At 36.7% G+C, this 23,157-nt stretch overlaps 1 protein-coding gene and 1 long non-coding RNA gene across 2 annotated transcripts in view; one reads left to right on the forward strand and one right to left on the reverse strand.

The window, feature by feature from the left end:
• LOC123701508 overlaps positions 1 to 23,157 on the reverse strand; it is a 46,282-nt gene that overhangs the window by 10,602 nt on the left and 12,523 nt on the right. The window contains exons 3-8 of the mRNA XM_045649012.1: positions 8,748 to 8,929; positions 5,826 to 5,921; positions 4,870 to 4,978; positions 3,355 to 3,488; positions 1,801 to 1,992; positions 1,262 to 1,402 (exon numbers count right to left, since the gene is read on the reverse strand). Coding sequence (XP_045504968.1) covers positions 1,262 to 1,402; positions 1,801 to 1,992; positions 3,355 to 3,488; positions 4,870 to 4,978; positions 5,826 to 5,921; positions 8,748 to 8,929 — 854 coding nt within the window. The remainder of the gene's footprint in view (positions 1 to 1,261; positions 1,403 to 1,800; positions 1,993 to 3,354; positions 3,489 to 4,869; positions 4,979 to 5,825; positions 5,922 to 8,747; positions 8,930 to 23,157) is intronic.
• Positions 6,357 to 7,801, forward strand: LOC123701525. The gene is made up of 2 exons (XR_006752750.1): positions 6,357 to 6,632; positions 7,387 to 7,801. It is a non-coding gene; the product is annotated as an uncharacterized LOC123701525 (long non-coding RNA).

A 23,157-nucleotide genomic window follows, 5' to 3' on the forward strand; every position in this document is an offset into this window, starting at 1 on the left:
ACAGAAATATAGAAAGTATTTGATTAAACTGAGAAAAAAATTACTTGTTTGTGTTGTTGCTCGTTTTAATTGTTTTTTTATGTAAGTACAAAAAAAAATTAATGCCACTGCATGAATGTAACTTTGGAGTACCTAATAAGATCTTGCAATCAAATATTCACACAATCCCGCAAGTTTTACTACAATTCATTTTTCGTATGAAAACGATCAATACATTAGGTACCTATTATAGGCCGCTACAGGAACGCAGTTTGTAAATAACGGCTCGAACCCATTTACAGCGAAAATTAAAGTTCTCGAAAAAAAATTGATAATTATTTCGCTGATAACTTTGCTTTGTGTCAAACTTCAATAAAAAAGCGTTCCTTTTCACAAAACTTAACATTTTTTATACTGCAAAGACTATTAAAAGCGTGAAGAGTATCGTAAAAACGTCTGTAGTGCCATCTATTGTTCGGTTAGCATCGCCAAATCGGACTGAGAATAACTTGTTTATAGTAGTTTCATGAGATGGCGTTGTTTAAATATAAACTTTTCTGTAAAATTAGTTAAAATCGAGCGAAAATGAAATTAAATAGGTAGGTTCCATTTACAAAAGTATGTAAAAAATTATAAAAAGCAATGAAATTGCAATTAAATCTAATTTTATTTTTTGCTGGTTAAAATGATACACTTATCGGCATCTATTGGTAGTCGGATGGCATTAATCCTGTTTTGTATGTAATGAACCAGACATGCTTGTAGTGTACTGTATAACTATCGGTTTAAATGTGTGGGTTTGGCGACACTGGTTTTCATACTAATTATGACATTAAAGGTACAAGTCCGAGACGGGCCGCAGACCGCAAACTGCAACCGCAAACTGCAAGCGACAGCACTTGTTTCTATGAACATCTATGAAATTGATTCCAAGCGCGGCGACACTGCTGCCTGCAGACGCAACGAGAAGCGATTCATAGATGTTCATAGAAACAAGTGTTGTCGCTTGCAGTTTGCGGTTGCAGTTTGCGGTCTGCGGCCCGTCTCGGACTTGTACCTTAAAGCACTTCTATTTGTTTTTACTGTTCTGTGAGTATACCGTATTTCAATTTCTTATCTGTGAGAACATATTATACTTTATAGAAGTCGTTTATTGATCAAGTTTTTGACCAAATCTCCAATTATACATTCTACTCCATTTTTTCTATAATTATCCCCCCCCTTTCAGGTAGTTAATAAAGACGATTTTTAACGTATATTTAACGTTTTAAAGTATACTTACAATCATCGGGTTGCGTGGATAGTAGGGTGGTGTGCACACGGTACTTGTACTTGAAGGCGAGGGTGGGTAATAACGCGCCACGCACCAGCTCAGAGTCAACTGCCGTCCAGCATACTAGCACGTCGAATTCCTTTTCCATCACTGCACATACAGATTACAAACATAAAATAAAACGTTTATACACTCAAATCTTAACAACAATCAAAAAAATGTTAGCAGAGTAACCTTCGATATATTTCGGTCAATACATTTACATCATTTGGACACTTAAATTTTGCACACAATAAATTATTATCGAGTATTTGAATGGCCATACGTTGAAAGGTCAACATAGTCTAAAAATTGGTTATTTTATACAACTAATTTAGGACTACCAAAATCATCAATAACAAATTCATTTAATCAATAGTGTTTAGAAACTTTATTGTTGGTTTACACAATCAAAAAAGGTTAACTAAAAATCATTGACTATATAAAAAGCAACATTGGTTTACAGTCTACACAATCATGAATCACATAAAGGTAAAAAGTCAGGTCACCCCTAGCGCGATGCGCAGCGGCCGCAGCACGTGCCCTCGCGTGCCGTGCGGCGAGCAGCAGGCGCGGCGTGTAGCGGCGGTGCAGCACGAGCGCGCTGGCCAGCAGCAGCGCGGCCGCCGCGCCGCCCAGCGCCAGCGCGCGCCAGCGCGGGCCCGCGCCGCCGCACCACGCCTCCGCGCCCCACTCGCCGTCTGCACACACACACGCGTTATAACTTATACACGAGACACCCCATGGGCCATGCTCCTTGTATCATACTCAGAAATCAGGCTCTGAAGTCTGAACAAACAATTGCAAACATTTGCAAGTGGGAGTCGAGCATGCTTCGTCACGAATTGGGCCACACTCGCACAGGGGAAGGTACCACACCCTCACAGAATATCGGCGCCATAGTGACAGTTTACTGTCGCGTTCCGTACGGTGAGTGAGGGGTCCGGAGGCCCACATCCCTTCCCATCCCCTACCCATCCTCTCCTTCCCTAACCTCATTCCCTCCCATCCTCGCCCTTTCTACCTAACTCCTCCCAAATCCCTTTGAGGACAGCAACACATCCACTTCCTAGTGGAGTGGATGCTTATGGGCGGCATTTATCGCTTAACACCAGGCGACGCGTCTGCTCGTTTGCTATCCTATAGCATAAAAAAAAATCTGAACACACGTCTATGAGCTCTTTTTATCTCTCTACCTCCGAACACACACACTACGTGTACACAAGCACGCACGTTTTACATGTTTATATAGTTCATGCTCTTTATATCATACCTTATAAAGGCTCTGAACATGGAGTATGGACACTTAAACACATGGTCACGCTACACTTTTCTTCTATCATTGTCGCCTCACTGACCGTTTGCACACACACACGCACTTTATATTTTACATTCTCCTTATACCAAACTCGCTTCTATACGTGTAAAATAGGTGACCCACAACATGCCCTTGTGCTGTGCACTCTTGGTATCTTGCTCCCAACACACAATCTACACATTCACCCAATCTGTTACACGTATCAACATTCTGTACACACACACACGTTTTTTGATATCCACTAAATTCTCCTTGTACTCTTTTCAAAAACACGTAACATTTTACACGTCCATGCTCTCTTTGTCAAAAAGGCGACGCTCTTTTCACAATACACTTGAAAAATGCCAAACTAAAACAGTAGTTAGTTATGAATATCAAATGCACTACGAACACAAGTTACACGACTAACGTTAAGCCCCCTATAAGCTCAGAAGCGTGCTCGAATTCAAATTACTCATATTTGCAGAAGAATAAAAATATATTACATTTTTCTTTAGATATTTAATATTTACTCATACAATTGTTAAGTGTTTTCACATGTAACTTCCATTATTAAAGTCTTCAATCTAAAGTGAAACTATTTTTATTTATTTATTCATACAGATTATTAGTTATTATCATTTCTGATATTCAAACTTTTCCATATTCTAAATGTTATGTTAACCTCTGCTGTTGACAACCTTTTAAGTGTCTAAACATTTGTACAGTACAACAAACACGCTAGCATATAACCAAAAAGTCTCACTTTTATAGTGCACGGTGACGTAATTCCTGAAGACCACATCGTTGCTATGCACCACGCACACGTACGTTCCGTAGTCCTGCACGGACAGCTGGTCGATGTTCAGATACGAGCCGATAATGTCTTCCACGTCCTCCCTGAAAATAACCAAATATCACACACGGCACGCAAACAATAAGGATTTACTCTTGGAACTGATATCTGAGTTGCGTCACACATGATATAAACTTCTCAGAAAGAAACGTGTTGCTGGAAGTCGTGATTGTAAAGCTATGAATTTCGTTGCGTGGAAATTGTATTGCAGCGGCATTTTAATATTCAATATCGCTATGACACGATTCCATTAATGAAAAATTAGAATTCTATAAATAAGTTATTGACCACGTCCACAATGGGCAAATGTTTATGTACAAATAATGCGTGCACTATTTCGATTCTTTTGACAATAATAAATAAATAATTACTTAACCACTTTTTTATTTGGTATATTATACCAAATAAAATCATACTATGTAACAAACTGGGATAATTTCCAATTTCCAGGTACGTTTTAAATGTTGATATTAAATTTTAATGCGAAAAAGCTATATAGGTATAATGTATATAATTATTTAAACAAAAACATAAACCGCTTTCCATTCCTCAGAACAGGACCGAATTCAAATGGGATCACACGCGGGCAGAACCAGATTTAAAATAGACATAATTAAAATCGGTTCATCCAGTCCAACGCTATGAGGTAGAAACCCTCCTCTTTCCGGAATCGGTTGAAAACGTTGAAAATTCATCATAGATGCACTAGTGCATTCTACGAACAGGGTTCCTTTAAAACAATTAAACTTCCCTGTACTTGTATACAAGTTTCGCTGCGACACCAACTTCCTCGCATATTCCCTTTTCGCAAGTTGCCCTGTGACCTGACAACCTTTCGAATCGTGGAATTTATTCTCTTTGCTTCACGTTATGAGATGTATATATATTTGTCATAACTTTTTAATCTGGATATGATACTGACGCATTTTAGTATGTATTAGTGAATCTTGAATTAACATTGGCACATATTTGCATCCTTGGGGATTACCCAATAACCCTTTTTCTAATACGATACATAAGTTTTCCTCTTTAGGAAGATGAACTACTCAATGACGACTTATTGTTTCGGAAGCTGTAGAATGAGGTAAACACACAACTATTTGAACTTGGTTTAAATATGTGGTCAATTACCATCTATGTAAAGTAAGCTATGTCTAAAAGTCGATTTAATTAATGTCAGATCACTTGGATCAGGTCGTCAGTCAGGCATTGTACTATCGGGTAGCTAGCTATAAAGAAATCTAGAAGTGTCGTGACTGTTAAATCTGTATTAGATAAACATAATATAATTCAAATACGCAATCCATATAGAAGTCAACAAATATTGATTATACTATGTAGTAATGCACTCATGGATATGTGTCAATACATGTTAAATCATAACATTTTTAAGAACTTCCCATTCAACCAGCAAATATTAATTACCTTGTTGTTTTTACTTCATTTTGCGAAGCCAATAGTTCACCTTCAGTCCCATTGGGCCACACTTTTAGCCACCGGAGATCACTTCGAGCGTCGGCCAAATACGAGCGACCTATAATAAATTAAATTCTATATTATTAATATCTCATATCAATTACGTTCATTTCTTTTTTTTTCATACTTACTAATATTTACGCAAAAACATCAATTCTTTAATTAATTGCTCGTTATATCGATATCGATAATTAAACTTGTTTTGTTTGATAAGAATAATGACATGGAGAAACAATTTAAATTCTTATAACGTGATAAAAACTCGTCTTTATTGCAGCAATACGAATTTGTAAACAAAAGTAAGTAAACAAGAAGGAGCAGTAAGAACTTCATTAAGTTTTATACGACTAACTGGAATAACTTGCTTAAAAATGTATCTCGGTAAATAAGACTGCCATTGCTTTCAAAGAATAATTTATGATGAAGTATAGATATGTAGGTAATAATCTCTTGTAGTCTGACAAAACTTTTAATGAAAATCAAATCAATCTTACACCTGGAAGTATACTAATCTACTTAGCTTTTTGTATATAGAACTTCGGCATTTAAATCTGAATTATAGGTTTCTTATGTAGAGAGTTGTAGAGGGTAAAAAATTCATTCGCGGTCAACCTTATTTTCCGATAATAGTTTACATTTACATCGATAAGACTTCAGCAACTAACGGAAGACCTTGTTGTTTTCCTCACTGCTACGCATAAATTGCTTTTTGCTGTACAAGAAAATGAAATCAATAAATTGTGAGCGAACTGTTGAACAATACAAAAATCAACCTTTTCAACTCAACTTTCAACTCGGGTAACGGTTATTCATCCATTAATCCCACTTACCACCCAACCATAACGGGTTGTCAAAACGGACACATGTTTCAGAAAATATCAAGAGTGAAATTTCATAGTCCTTACCGATGAGCGCTTCGCAGAAAAGCCGCAATTTGCTCCCTTCCTCCACCCACTGGTCCTTTGAAATGAACATTGTTTGTGGCGCGTCCGTCGGTTTTTCTGTGAAACGAAAATTGAGCTCATTGCGGGAATGATTCGGATATTTTCCCCGAACGACCAGCTGCAGCGCAGTGAAAAAATCTCGTTTAAAATGTAGCAGATCGTTTAAGATGCTGTTGAACCATAATTAAAGCTCTTTAAAGAGAAATTTAAATAATATGTTTTAAATTACTTATTACTTATATTAAAATAAATCTACACAGTGAAAAAGTACTATGTACTAAATTTTATTTGAATCTACGTTGTCTCTGTTACTATTTCTCACAACTTTCTACGGAGTACAGAGCATATACATAGTTATGATGGATGAAGGTTCCACACTAGAATTCTATTGATACATCTATACTTTCTCTTCATTTCTACGAAGCAAGATATCTATGGATACCTACGTCTTATTAATCTGATTTAGTCTCAGACTCAATGACACAAAACATATAGGGTAATTGCGCTGGTTTGCCGTCCAGCTTCTGTTTTCGTCCATTTGACTGACCTGCTACAATCACGTGCGTAAAACTTGAATACAAACCTACCTTCCCGCGCAAGTTTGCACTTTTTACGGTCCATAATGTTTAAGCAACAGTACTATCAACATGAAAATTTGATTTGACTAGAAGAGAGTTCAAAAAATTAACGTAAAAGTGGCCGCTTCGCATCCGTACCTTGCAGATGTCATCGCGCGAGAGAAAAATTTGCCGGCGAGAAAAGTTCATGGTAAGCTAAATCACTGTTTTAGCTAGTTTACGTAATGTTTTTGGTACGTATGTTTATTTATAAGCATAATAAACGCAATTATAAGTGTTTATCATACTTTTTTATAATACTTTTCGAAATATTAAGTGGACGGATACTAGGTTACCAAATTCTCAAAATATTTGGTTTTCGTCCAAGTGGACGGAAACTCAAACAGCTACGTGAATATTTGTTAGGGTCATTTTACTTTATCGGACCTTTAAAATACTGAATAGTTTCTCCCGAAGTGATCTTTATTGCTATTAGTTTAGTTTTTTTGGTTTCCGTCCACTGCTATGTCAGTGCTGCCAAAATAAAAAAATATTTAAAGAAGTGGACGAAAACTAAATTAAGCTTTAAATGTTTTAGTTTTCGTCCATGAATGAGTATTGGAGTAGACAAAAATTAAATATAGCTATTCTTTTGCATTACTTTTCGTCTATTTTTACGTATTGAAAAGTTTTCTATTCAGTATCTTCCTTATAAATAATTGGTGAGGGCCAGAGTGTTGTAGGTACTTAATATTGTCATTCATTCAGTCATGTATCATTCTCCTTATGTGAAGTAGAGTCAATTATTCGTAGCATAAATGGGGGTAGGTCAGACATAATACACTGTATTTTTCTTGATTATCATTCACTTGAGTATCATCTTTTATTCTAGGTCTGTTTTGCCAATGCAGTATTTTTTATTATACTTACTCAACGTATCCTCAGAAAGATCTTATTGTTTTTAGATGGCCTCGAAGGAGTCTAAGAAATCTAGAAAAAAAAAAGACGCTGCGTACACTGAAGATTCTGTAGCTAAAACTTATTATTATGGCTGTGTGTGTATAGTACGTTTCATTTGATAAAGAAAGTATTAGAATGAAAATTTTTGTTGTTAGAATGAATATTTCTGTTTTTTGATGTTATTTCTTAGTCCTGTAATTATTACTTGTTTCATTTAAATTGTAAGGAACGCATTCCTTTCTTTATTACGAATGATTATACAGTCATCACTAACGCCTATAAGGACTGCCAAGTGCTACATAGATCTCAGTGTTGACTAGTTATATTGATTATTATTAGTAAAACCACAAGTAAAACTAAACCTGTAAGGTAGTGAGAAATTGTAATGTTAATTAAATAAACGTATATATTTACCTGTAATTGATTTTTAACTTAATAGTTGACCTACCCTCCTTTTTCTACACGGTGGTCGAAAACTAGCTTACACTAGGACGAAAACCAGTTTTTTTGGACGAAAACTAGCATTTACCCTACTTTTGCAGAAAATAATTTAAGTAAAAAGATACATCAAAATGATTTATTTTCCCTTAATATTATCTTAAAGAAGACTATATAAGGACTTAAAAAAAATATTATATGTTTAAGGAAGGGTGCTCCAAAATATTTATTTCGTATCACAAAGTTGGCAACTCCTATAATTGGACGAAAACCAGCGCAATGACCCTATGCACATATTGCTTTATGTTGCTTTATCATTGGCCTTTTTAGTATTGCTTCATAAAATGCTTATCAATTCGATATAGTAGAATTCAAATTTCAAAACATATTTTCCTTGTTTAGGTATTGCATTGGTGGATATAGTTAATATTAGTGCTGATTTAAACAGGGTCAGTAGACAAGTCAGTCGCCAATTTTGGCGCCGCGACTGACTTTAACTGTTTACATTGACTTCAAATCTGTTTACACAGGGTTTTTTTCGGGTCAGCACTGATTTGCCTCGAATTTGTAGTCAGTTACTGACCCTGCGTAAATCAGCACTTATTTTAAATTTCATTCATACAATCATAGAGATGACTAGAACAACTAAACGATCAATTTTCAGGGGACTTTCAGGAAGAGATAACTGATGTTCTATGTACCTTACCTTTAAATATTCTCATTTATAACCAACGTTAATTACTATAAAGTATAAACTAACCTAATAAGGTGAGTTTGAGCCGACTTTAAAACATCAAACAAACGGTCAACTACCATAATATGAAAATACGAACATGCGTTATTAACAAATTTAACTCAAACTCAAGCTCTAATCATTTATTGCATACGAAATATACATTTGGTTATATAAAATTTAAGTTGGACTTACCCAGTATATCCAGTCTGATGGTGTGCGTCTCGCTGTGTGTTTCATTGCTGAGTCGGCAGGTGTAGTTGCCGGAGTCCGTGCGGGCCGCGTGCCGGGTGTACAGCGTCTGGTTCGCCGCCTCGGGGTACAAGATCAGGTTCGACACACCAGCTGACCAGGGGTACGCTACGCCGTCTTTGAACCTGGGGAAACCGTCTTCTTTGAGCAATCGATGTTATATTGAACACTTGTACAGGCTAGAGTTTGGAAGGACGCGTTCCTTATGGGTACTTATTTGAATTCAGTACAAGAAAATCGTAACAGCGAATAGTCAAAAGACTCAATTATAATTTACAGTAGCTACCAAAATGATTCTTTATACAAATATTAAAAACTTTATTACTGTTTTTATATTTGTAAATAAAATTAAGTGAAATGCAAATATGAAGTGCACAACAAATATTACGTTCGATTCTGATGATAAATTTTCTCAATTATGTATGTATCGTATCGTTTATTGGATAAACATGCGTTCATCGTATACGAATATAGTTAATATAATTGTGTCGTTCCGTACTACTGTGTTCCGTATTAATTTCGTAATCATTACATATAGCGCGGCGTCGTAGGTAGAGCGGGCTGATACACGTGTTTTTATAATATCAGGGAGATTGTAATTTGCGATACGATCAATTCCACACATCTATTACAGGAAACAATTCGCAGTAATGGCTAATGGAGCGCCGATCCGCTGGAAACGAGCAGCAGGCGGAGCGGGCGGCGGGCGGCGGCGCAGCGGCGGCCGACGGGCGATGCGACGTAATGCGACTGCAGCTGTCGATGACATGACATCCATTCCGCGAACAGGATCACGTTATTAAACTCTCGCTAACGAGGAAATCGTGACTTTCGAAGGCTTCGGACGACATCTGCGCACCGATTAATCTTCCCGCAACTCGCGTACATCTAAGAAACGCTAGCTAAATATTTATATTCCCATAATTCGGCGCGAACGGTACCAGCTGTAAATTGTTCAGGGAATGGATCTTTCGCAAACAAAACGTCGCGCGAAGCAACGATTCCTGCGAGTAGTAAAGTTCCGCGGGAGCCGTTTTTGAACGGTTTATAAAAGTAAAACAAACATTCGAGCGATGTTTCATCGCAAGGCCGCGTGAGGATCATTTCTCGGAATCGTCGAACGCAACCTGCTGAATTTCCACTAGATAATATTATGTTTCCATTTCGAGAACGCCTGGGGCGTTAATGAATTATTACTGTTTATTTGTAACGCATTAAAACTAATTTCGCTCACCCTACTTTGGATACATAATATACAGACTGTAGCTTTATTTCAGTAAACCATTTAAAAGCACTACCGAGTTGAAATTAAATAAAATGCTCTATAATTTATAAATGGATCCGGTTGAACATTGCGCTTCGGATAAAATTGCGGATACAACTTAGTTTTTTAAGGACGTATTTACAAATTGACGCGCATCAATTTTAGGTATTGAGTCTTACTACTACACGTGCACGGCTCACACACACATCGAAATGCGCGAAGCGGCGAAATTATGAGTAAACTGACACGACTTGATAATTGAGCTTATTTTTATTGCTATGTTTTTTTTAACTTTACTTCGATTTGTAAAGTTTGTAACGTTGAATGGTCACAAAAGTAGATACCATTTATCTAATTTCATTGGACAGTGATTGTTTGGTAAACAAGTACTTGCCGAAGTGTACTTCGAAGACTGGTACTGGAACTCATAGACGAGTGGAGCTAGGTGTGCCGAGTTTGGGCTCGTTTTGTTAGTAATGTTGAGACCTTACCTCCGGACTTGATGGAATGACCTGCAGGTGTACTTCGAAGACTGCTACTGGAACTAATAGACGAGTAGAGCTAGGTGTGCCGAGTTTGGGCTCGTTTTGTTAGTTATGTTGAGACCTTACCTCCGGACTTGATGGAGTGACCTGCAGGTGTACTTCGAAGACTGCTACTGGAACTAAAAGATGGTTAGAGCTAGGTGTGCCGAGTTTGGGCTCATTTTGTTAGTTATGTTGAGACCTTACCTCCGGACTTGATGGAGTGACCTGCAGGTGCATTTACAAAATATGTTTTATTAATTAATGTAATAATATAGTGTCGACTTATAAAAATACTACAGGTTTGCCGGCAGCTTCGCCTGCATCATTTTTAAATTTAACCCAAATTCGGCGCCATTTTGAAATTCTTTGTTAATTGACCGATTTCGTTCAAAATCGATATCTGAGGATCCTTAGGATCACAAAACAGGAAACTGTTACAAAAATTTGAAAAAGTCAACGCCATTTTGAAATTTTCTGTTATTGTACCGATTTCGTTCAAAATCGATATCTGAGGCTCCCTGGGATCGCAAAACAGGAAACTGGTACCAAAATTTTAAAAAGTCAGCGCCATTTTGAAATTCTTTGTTATTGTACCGATTTCGTTCAAAATCGATATCTGAGGATCCTTAGGATCACAAAACAGGAAACTGTTACCAAAATTGAAAAAAAGTCAACGCCATTTTGAAATTTTCTGTTATTGTACCGATTTCGTTCAAAATCGATATCTGAGGCTCCCTGGGATCGCAAAACAGGAAACTGGTACCAAAATTTTAAAAAGTCAGCGCCATTTTGAAATTCTTTGTTATTGTACCGATTTCGTTCAAAATCGATATCTCAGGCTCCCTGGGATCGCAAAACAGGAAACTGGTACCAAAATTTTTAAAAGTCAGCGCCATTTTGAAATTCTTTGTTATTGTACCGATTTCGTTCAAAATCGATATCTGAGGCTCCCTGGGATCGCAAAACAGGAAACTGGTACCAAAATTTTTAAAAGTCAGCGCCATTTTGAAATTCTTTGTTATTGTACCGATTTCGTTCAAAATCGATATCTGAGGCTCCCTGGGATCGCAAAACAGGAAACTGGTACCAAAATTTTAAAAAGTCAGTGCCATTTTGAAATTCTTTGTTATTGTACCGATTTCGTTCAAAATCAATATCTGAGGATCCTTAGGATCACAAAACAGGAAACTGTTACCAAAATTGAAAAAAAGACAACGTCATTTTGAAATTTTCTGTTATTGTACCGATTTCGTTCAAAATCGATATCTGAGACTCCCTGGGATCACAAAATAGGAAAATGGTACCGAAATTTAAAAAATTCGGCGCCATTATGAAATTCTTTGTTAATTGACATATTTCGTTCAAAATCGATACCTGAGGATCCTTAGGATCAAACTCAGCTCTGCTGGTTACGCTGGCAGAAAGATTCGACAGTTAACTGACATAGAAACTGCAAGAATTGTATATTTTGCTTCTTTACCAGCTGAATTTATTAAATTTTGGTACCAGTTTCCTATTTTGCGATCGTAGATCCTCAGATATCGATTTTGAAGGAAATCGGTACAACAAAGAATTTCAAAATGGCGCTGATTTTTTAAAATTTTGGTACCAGTTTCCGGTTTTGTGATCCTAGAGATCTTTAGATATCGATTTTGAACGAAATCAGTACAATAACAAAAATTTCAAAATGGCGTTGACTTTTTTTATTTTAGTAACAGTTTCCTGTTTTGTGATCCTAAGGATCCTCAGATATCGATTTTGAACGAAATCGGTACAATAACAAAAAAATCAAAATGGCGTTGACTTTTTTAAATTTCGGTACCATTTTCCTTTTTTGTGATCCCAGGGAGCCTCAGATATCGATTTTGAACGAAATCGGTACAATAATAAAGAATTTCAAAATGGCGCTGACTTTTTAAAATTTTGGTACCAGTTTCCTGTTTTGCGATCCCAGGGAGCCTCAGATATCGATTTTGAACGAAACCGGTACAATAACAAAGAATTTCAAAATGGCGCTGACTTTTAAAAGTTTTGGTACCAGTTTCCTGTTTTGCGATCCCAGGGAGCCTCAGATATCGATTTTGAACGAAATCGGTACAATAACAAAGAATTTCAAAATGGCGCTGACTTTTTAAAATTTTGGTACCAGTTTCCTGTTTTGCGATCCCAGGGAGCCTCAGATATCGATTTTGAACGAAATCGGTACAATAACAAAGAATTTCAAAATGGCGCTGACTTTTTAAAATTTTGGTACCAGTTTCCTGTTTTGCGATCCCAGGGAGCCTCAGATATCGATTTTGAACGAAATCGGTACAATAACAAAGAATATCAAAATGGCGCTGACTTTTAAAAATTTTGGTACCAGTTTTCTGTTTTGCGATCCCAGGGAGCCTCAGATATCGATTTTGAACGAAATCGGTACAATAACAAAGAATTTCAAAATGGCGCTGACTTTTTAAAATTTTGGTACCAGTTTCCTGTTTTGCGATCCCAGGGAGCCTCAGATATCGATTTTGAACGAAATCGGTACAATAACAGAAAATTTCAAAATGGCGTTGACTTTTTTTCAATTTTGGTAACAGTTTCCTGTTTTGTGATCCTAAGGATCCTCAGATATCGATTTTGAACGAAATCGGTCAATTAACAAAGAATTTCAAAATGGCGCCGAATTTGGGTTAAATTTAAAAATGATGCAGGCGAAGCTGCCGGCAAACCTGTAGTATTTTTATAAGTCGACACTATATTATTACATTAATTAATAAAACATATTTTGTAAATGCACCTGCAGGTCACTCCATCAAGTCCGGAGGTAAGGTCTCAACATAACTAACAAAATGAGCCCAAACTCGGCACACCTAGCTCTAACCATCTTTTAGTTCCAGTAGCAGTCTTCGAAGTACACCTGCAGGTTATTCCATCAATTCCGGAGGTAAGGTCTCAACATAACTAATAAAACGAGCCCAAACTCGGCACACCTAGCTCTACTCGTCTTTTAGTTCCAGTAGCAGTCTTCGAAGTACACCTGCAGGTCACTCCATCAAGTCCGGAGGTAAGGTCTCAACATAACTAACAAAACGAGCCCAAACTCGGCACACCTAGCTCTACTCGTCTATTAGTTCCAGTAGCAGTCTTCGAAGTACACATGCAGGTCACTCCATCAAGTCAGAAACTAAATATGAAATTTATAATCCCATAAGTATGAAAAACTATAAATAAAATCTTTAAACACCAAGGGGTGTGCCTTGGTTGTCGGTGCAGAATGCGTCAATGATCAAGTTTATTTGGTCAAATATTTTGTATACGTACAGCGATCTTTTCGTAAACGAGGAGCTGCCTACAAGCGTCACAGCGTCTACTCACAAAGGCGTCCGAGCGCCGACTAAATTACTAAAATATTTCATTACAAATTTTTGTACAATAAATCAAGATAGTGTCAAATAAAATAACCCTTATTTCCATGCAATAAGTATCACGCGTTACAGTTAAATATGTGAAAAAATAAGATTTGATTTTAATTTTTTTCTCAGCTTATTTGTAACATTTTGATAGTTTTAGTTCCTACCTTTTTGAGTTGGACATGTCTGCTTACTTAAAATATTTTTAAATAAGTAAATTTATTTTATTAAATAATAGAAAAATGCTTCTATATTCATCACGATATTGTCAATTTTGTGTGAAGAGGCAACGGAAATTATTTTTTACAATATTATAAACCAAAATTTTCGATTAAATAATTCCTACCATTTAAAGATTAAGGAGTAATCTATCTATGGTAATTATTAGTCAAATTTGGTTTTGTATTATTTTGCCGCAAAATGCATCGAAAAACTGCTTATTTTTGTCAGATTCGTAAACGCGTCCTTAAATAGCAAATATAAAACTGAAAATGTCAACGTGAAAACCCTATAATTTTACTCTGCGAAACAAATAAACTTAAAAGTACGGTAGCGGATAAAATCTGGTATAATGATTGTTTTTATAAATAGGACACAATGAGACGTCATCGTGAGTTTCTTAGAAATTTAATTTAGGTAGAGTAGGTAGGAGTAATTTTTACAAGTAGCGTTGACTCAATCAACAACACGTGGATAATTTAAATGTGGAAAGATGATCACATCGCGATCACAATGACAATTATTTTCAATTCATTTGTTGGGAATGTGAGAAATTTTCCAGCCTCTTTGCTCGCTGGTAGTTGCGGTACCTATATATATAACTAGCGGTCCGCCCCGGCTTCGCCCGTGGTACATATTAACGTTTTCTTTACATAAGAACCATCCTCGTACTTCAAGGAATATAATAAAAAAAGAATTATCGAAATCGGTTCAGCCGTTCTCGAGTTATGCGCTTACCAACACATTTTGGGATTCATTTTTATATTATAGAAGATATGTATATACGAGTGTGTGTTACTATTATATTATTTTGTGTATCATTCCATGAAATGGATTACGTGTAGATAGATTTGTATTATGTAATCTAAAATCTGTAAATGTAAAAAATAATAGTAATCTACATAGGTAAAACATCTCAGTCCTATTGTTAATTAATTTTTTACATGCACGCGTACTCAGACAAGTAAGAAAAATGCAAATATTAAAAAATATAATTATATTCGATATGTATATTCTCGGAAGAAACAATTACATGAACATCAATACACGCACATGGTTTTACCGAAGGAAATCTATAACAACGTGAATACATAAAAGGTAAAAAGAAATAAAAAGCAAAGTGCAGACAGAGTGCGGTGCCCTTTGTGGACTCCCGTCTCAAGTTTTTGTTCCTCTGCAAATGTTATGTCTGCTATAAAGGTAGGACGCAATTATTATGATATTAACGTTTCTTAAGAATGAGAATATCATTTTTTAAGAGCATTAAGTCGGACCATTTTACATACCACCAAAATAAAGAAAAAGCGGAGTGCGACTGTGTATTTTACACTGTGTTGTTTCCATTTTAATTTTAATCTAGATTAGAAGCACCATTTTTAAGTATCAATGAAAAGGGTCGATCAACGGTCGGTTAAAGGTCTCAAAAAAAGAGCTAAGATGAGGTCATAGCCGCACCGGCGCACCGGCAGACCCTGCAGACCGGGGCCGGCGAAATCATCCGAAATACGAACCGGTCTTTGACCCGCGTGTCGGCTTACACATAACTTGCGGCCACAAATCATTCGTGCATCACCTATACACTATACAGAGACAAAGGATACCTGTTTATTCATATACTGTTAGTAGCTTTTTGCTCCACGATGATCGACTGTGCTTATATTCATATAATACATTGTATAAAGTGAAGATAAAAATACATCGCATCATTACTCGCTTGGATCATAAGCATTTCAATGTATAAACATTTTTTTATTGCATACCCCATATGTCATATATAAAGTTCCATAATAGAAGCATTTCTAAAAGGTGGAATTACCCATTATAGAGAATCCGGAATCTCGATTATTGCCTTTAATTACTCGTAAGCACCACGGCTCACCTCTGCAGTATTTATAGTCATTATATAGGCATCAGTCATCCCAAGTTATGCTTGGTTGTTAACAGCTTTTAAAACATCCACCGTAATTGTTAAATCAAACGTCTGAAATAGCATCATTTTGCTCCCTAATAAATCTTGAATTGTAGGATATAATAAGTTGATATTAATTGAGTCTTAGTTATAATGATGAGCCCGTTCAGTGAATAGAGAATGTGCTTGTGAGTCGAGTTCTCTGTAACTCGACAATCTTGAGCAGCCAAGCGTCAATTCCTAGTCGAGTGTAAAAAATGTACTAAGGCTCTCACTGCTTCTGCGAATTAGCTGTAATTCTGGCTTACATTTAATACGCTTTCTTGTTTGTTTGATATAGGGGCGATTGTCTATGGATCGATAGTCGATTCATTTAATTAACTGATCGTTTTATTAAAAATCTAATTATAAACTTGGAACTAGCGAACAAACTTTACTGCACAGCGGCCACTTCATTCATCGGTTTGATATTGCGACATAATACAACATTGAATGAATCCACTCTCGACATAATATTGGCTGAAAGTATTTAAAGAAATTATGTATAGGTAACAGTAAACCTCCTAAGTACAATACATATTGACATTCTAGTTCGCAGACACAGTATACCTTTCACACCCGCTTACTATATGCACGGAGCAAATATTTATGTATAACAGTTAACTAACGCTGGCCTTTGGCTCTCCGTTCAGGGAATAAGCGGCTTAAAGTAACTTATTAGGATAGCGATGCCTATCAACTATCATTAGTTTTATCTATCCCTCCCACACAGGCGCAATTCGCAAACGAGTACACATCGAAGCACGAATCGTACTAATGAGGGGAGCGTGCTGAGGTTCCACGAAGGAGTAATTAGGGCTAGTGGCCGCCAAATTGACACCGCCCCGAGCAACTGGAACAGTTCTTTGTTGGAATTCACGTGTTGGCCGTTTCTCTGAAAGAACCACAATTATATGCAGTTGTCGCAGAGCACAGCCACGAACCCCTCGCATTACCCGGTAATCACACGTCGCCGCGTCACGCACCGATGACAATAATGACACTAACTATAGATGCGATTGTGGGAAATGCGATACGGGTAATCATGGAAACTATACTCGACGGATTCCAGATTCATATCAGAAAGGGCGCAATTGTCTGCTAACAATTTAGTGAACTTCTTGTTAACGACATTAATATAGTGTCACTGGATTAGAAATAGACTTACAAGAATCGTGTTTCACATTTAATAAAACATACTGCACTATTGATTATGTTTTGCAATAAAACTAAGCGTTAAGCACTAAACCCATTACAGCGATTTCGCCGAATCCAAGCTATAAAGTTCTATAGTCCTATATTACACTTCGCTGATTTAATTCCGATTAAATATGTTATATATTCACTACTCTGGATTGAAGAGGACTCAAATTAAATTATATAATATCAATGTAATAACTTAAACATCGATTGCATTTATAAATAAACACATATTTATGTTTATTGTATACAATTTCATTTAAACTCTGCATTAGGTACTTATATAAATGATTGATACGACATATTTTTAAACGGGTTACTACAATATAGCATATAACATAATATAATAACATATATCTTTCATGAAACAAAACAAGATAAAAGGGGATATTAAACTAATATGACTTGGATACCTTATTTATAAACTGTATAAGGCAAGCGATTTACCATCACTTAATGCAGCACAGTTGCCGTAAAAACACTACAATTCAGTATAGAAACAAAATTAATAAGAACTATTAGGGATGATTACTAAACCACTAAACTTATACAAAATTATAATTAATATTATTTCGAGTTACAAGAAGCAAATAAAACGAAAAAATACACTCGAGAGACAATTTTAAAATGAAATGTCGAGCCGTAATTAACATACAAAAAGTTTTTGCAAATGCGATGAGCCTATTTGTCGTCGGTTACAAAGGCGGCGCAGCAATTACACGCGAGTTAAGAATGCTCAACTACATGCAGGTATGTCAATTAATAACAGAGTTGCAGAAATAATATGCCTAGTGTACGGGCAAGAACGCTTCCCAAGTAACGAGTGTAGCAATTTCTTACAGTTACATCGGCCGAGGGATGCGCAGCGAGAATAGTGGAAATGTTAAAGCGAACCGCAAGAAAAAGTGCAGAGTACATGGCGCTGCGCAAAAACGAGATCGCGATACAGATGAACAGGCCGCGAGGAGAATTACATACCTACCTGCACATATATTTCGCCATCTCTAGGACAGATACTTTTGTAAAATTAAAAAAGATGAATCTGAAAACTAATCGCACAAGCTACGTATATGAAAAACAATTCCATTTTGTCTATTATAAATTACCTTTGATCCACTAATGCTTTCCAGGTATAATTAATGGTATTATATGGAATGGCAGATGGAGTCTTTGATAGAGACAATGTGCCGGGTTTCTAGTACATTAATGGTATTATCCATTTAGTATATAAAATACCCATGTGAATTGTATTCCACTTTATTCTTAAAACATTCCCATAAAACAGCACATATTAAAAACTTCTGTACGTGATGCTCGTATGGTATAGATCGGGAGTATTTAATGTTGTAGACATGTTATGCAAGATTACATAAGTCCGGTATAGTAGCGATGGCTATAGAGCGCAGGAAACGCGGTGAAAAACTACCGAGAGGAAAAGAGCACTTTATGATTGCAGGCTTGGTGTCCAGGGAATGTACTTTAGAGGTACGTAATGACACGTCCCGGAACAGACAGGTGCTCGCATGGCTGCGTAAGGGCAAAGAATGCCGACGCGCTGAGTCTCGCGGCTCTCGCCTGGGAACATGAAGCCCGTCAGTTTGCGCTCGCTCTGACATCTATATATCGACAATACGCTCAGATACTACACGATAACGGCTTTCTAAGTAATGCTCGAGCTATCGCTTATACGCGTCTGAGACACGTCGTTATTACACATTACCGATGTTACCAGCTCTACGATATATAATTGGTTATTCTGCGTAGAAATTAATTAACATGCATATTTCAATGCACACGGGGGGGGGGGGGTCATTCTAGCGAATAGCGGGAACGCCTCGCCTGCTACCGGTAAAACAATGGCTTTGTATTTAAATGAAGATAGGAAACAGGAAGCAATTTCCAATCACATTTGGGTGATAGAACTCGCATTAATGTTCGGTGAGGCATCGACTTTGGATATATACTACATAGTACATACACAATACATAGTACATACATATGTACGTGTGTGTGACGTGGGACACGAGTGTCTCGGAATTTAGCAGCAGCTTACATACAAATTGATTATTACTAAGCGAGGACATTAACTCATCTTATGTATCGAACAATAGCCGTTTAACATTCGGTAGTCGATCGCGGTTTCTTGGCAGTACGTGAAATTGCAAGTGCACAAGAATTTATTATTGCTCGAGGTGGTGCGACGAATGCTAAGCAGGTAGGCTGCCCGCGGTGTTGACCGTGCGTGATTCGACGTCTCTTCGATTATGCGAAATATTATGTATATCATTCCGCGAATTGGCCGGAAATAGCCGTTTCATTATGCGCGGCGGGTGCGTGAAATGATCGATTTGGATGGTCCGTTCTCGAATGGCGCCCCGTTTCCTAAAAGTCCTCGATAAGATCGTTCTTAGAGGCGGACGTGGTACATCACTACTTAAAGCTCTTAATAAAATGTCAGTCAATGAACTATATTCGAACGAGGGAATGAAATATTCAACAGGTTACTTCGCAAGCGGCAAGACGTGTAAACTGTAAGTATAGACTGTTTTGCAAACTTAAACTTAAATAACTAAGAAATGAAGTTTCAGCGCAAGTGAAGTGCGTCGCGATATAAAATATGGTGGCCACCGCAGTCGATAGAGTATAGACAGACGGACGTGCGGGACACGGCGACAGCATAATAAAGCTGCAGGCCGTCGGGCCCTGCCGAGATCCACGTGCGATAACACAGGCTTCATTTGACACATGAACGTTCTTATATAAATGTGACAAAATGATTTTAGACCGATGATTCATTTATTACATATTATCACTAAGATAAATGAACACACAGCGTAAAAGTAATCTACGATCAAGCAATGGCGCTTTGAATGTCATGGGTTTTATTTTATACTGAATCATTTTAATACTTGAGTACAGCTGACAATACTGAGTACTTTTGTTAGGTATATTTACTAACAAGTCAACGGTAGCCAGAGCAAAAAAAATTAACCCAATCATTTCTTGAAATAGGTTTATTTATAATGATTTAATAATAATTATTAATTATACATATCTACACGATTTAAATAAAAAAAGACAATACAAAACTTTGGACAAAATTTAAGGGCAATTTTATATTACCTATGCCATGATTTATTGGGTTAAAATCGATTGTGTGAAACATACCCTCGTGCGGTCGTGTTTGCAATTATAACCATTGGTTTGGTAATTTCAAACAATTATTTTTAGTAATTCAATATGCGGTTTTGGGTGTATCTGATGAACGGCATAAATTATATTGAAATTAACATTTAAATTTATGAGTACACACAGCAGCAGATTTATGAAGTGTCGATGTTTTTATTAAAAATATTGCTGAATTACAGCTAGTGCGTGTTTGCGTGCAGACTGCAGTCACAGGGCCGGTCGGCTCTTCTCAGAGACACGCAAGGTTCGCTGCTCTTCGCGCTAATCGTAATCAAACATCTAGCAATTAGTCGTATCAAAAACAAAATATGCGTTTACATCAAATCATCTGTAAGTAATACTCTTTTCCAGTAAACCTAATATATAGTTGAGACAAAATAGATCAAATGCGATAAAAAGTGCAACCGCAACAATGTTGCCGGTCATAGCCTTCGCAGCGTGGCAAATTGTCTCGAGTATTACACTCTTAATAACCGCCACACAAAAAATCGCATATCAAGCCTTTCCACGGCAATACTTCGTAACGCACTAATTATAGTGTATTGTTAAACGTCATTACGGGCGGTTGCCATGTTGCCACGCGGAGCAAGAGCCGGCAAAAAGATCGCATGTGGCCTTGAATTAGGATAATTCCCACGTACTGCAGACCAGGCTCGCAATTCAGATTCATATAATGGACAATGACAGCTACAACAAAAAATAAAAAATATGCAAATTACACCTATGACGTGCATGTGAAGTATTTTTAAACCCAACCTAAAAATGTATAAATTTATACATGCGTCTACCAATTATTATTTGTATATTGATTAAATAAATAAAGAAGGCTCATCAACTACATCCTCGCATAAAGAACTATTATAGGCGTGATTTCATTCGAACGAATAATATAGCTTATGAAACTTTAAAATCACCGACTATTATGAACGATCAAAAAACTATATTGAAAATCGAAATGAAGTAATCAATGACTCGCCAATCTTAGACAATACATAGTTGATAAGTTCCGTTATAAAGAAGCACAAAAACTTTGAAGCAATAACACCTTGCGTGATGTATCAAAATTTTCCCATTCACATTGGGCGGATACAAAAAATATGTATCTAGTTATGTCCATACAAATGACACCTCGATGGAGGTCTAGAGCAAAGTTCAATATTTGTTCAAGAGACAAACAGAAGGGTTGAGGGGCGGTCGCGAGATGCTGGTCGAATGTTAATTTTCACTATGAAGCCATTTGTCGGACGTGAGGCGGCGACATAACGAGCCTGCGCTACAATTCTGGAAACCCATACGAAACGACTGCAACGCAATGGCCATTGTTGCCTGGCTTATTATTTTATATTCAAGAATTTGCGTTCGCCGTACAATTGTTTACTATTATACTACGATGATACTGAATGGTCCGAACGGCTTCTCATCGTGCGACTATTACCTACTCTTTGCTTCGAAGCTTAGATATTCAATTGGTATTTTAAACTATTTTGCACAAGTAAAGATAAATTTAGATCAAATTAATATGGCATTTAATTTAAATGACTGTCGGTAATGTAGATTTTGCATACCAATGTATGCCTGGCGAACAAAGTGACATGATATTTCAATATCGTAATAACTAAGATATTAATTAAATATTCTGCATCTGGATTATTTTATTTCAATTTAGCCGCTTATTTATATGTAAAGTAAATCACTTGGCAGCTTTAACTGACTGACATCCTTGATAAAAACAGTCCGGATAGCAACTCTCACTTGAACAAGAGGAGATAATATATGATCATTACACCTCTAAATATTGAAGACATTTAAGTCGAGGATATAATATTGCATAAGGTAGTGTGTCTCCATTCATGGTTCTCTCGGACGCGGTGTCGGGTTTCCCATGTCGCATTCCACGCAGTTAACAGACAAGGTGGTCCAAGATTAGATACGCTTCCAACGAAACGATATCTCAATATTTGCGTATCAATCGTACAGAATTCCATCGAGCGCTACGTTCTTACGCAGATACTACAATTGTTGATTTTGCCTGGATTTTAGCCGTATTCCATATTTTGAGCATGCGAAAATCGTTAAGAAACCAAGGCTGTATGTTATTTTCAACTCAAATCTTAAAAGTACTTACTGGAATTACTTACAAGATTAGTTTTGGAGTGTTTATGATTCTAGATTGGGTTTATCCGCGCTATAATTCGATACAAATATCCTTAACAGACACTGCGTCTATCATTTGTCATAGTAAAAACATTATAAACAAGCATAGAAAAAAAAGTAAAGCATGTCATAAATTATTTTGAGACAATTATAATTTTACTTTTATCCCATAAAGCTGGAATCATTTGTAAATTATTTAATTGATATTGAACTTCGATATTCGATGCACAGCAAAACCCTACTACAGAATTTGTGAAATCACATTGCTTTTAACGAGTTGTTCAAATATGGTATGTAGCTATCTATGTATCCTTCCAGTTAAGTAGAAATGTATGTACACGAATAGTTAAGTTAATCGAGTAAACCTGTATACGGGGAACCCCGCTATCCAATTTCAACCCAACTTGGTGTATCCGTTCGAAACAGATTCTAGTTGAACATAATATGTATTCTGTTC

Source organism: Colias croceus, chromosome 2 (genome assembly GCF_905220415.1).
Source record: "Colias croceus chromosome 2, ilColCroc2.1".
Taxonomy (NCBI): Eukaryota; Metazoa; Arthropoda; class Insecta; order Lepidoptera; family Pieridae; genus Colias; species Colias croceus.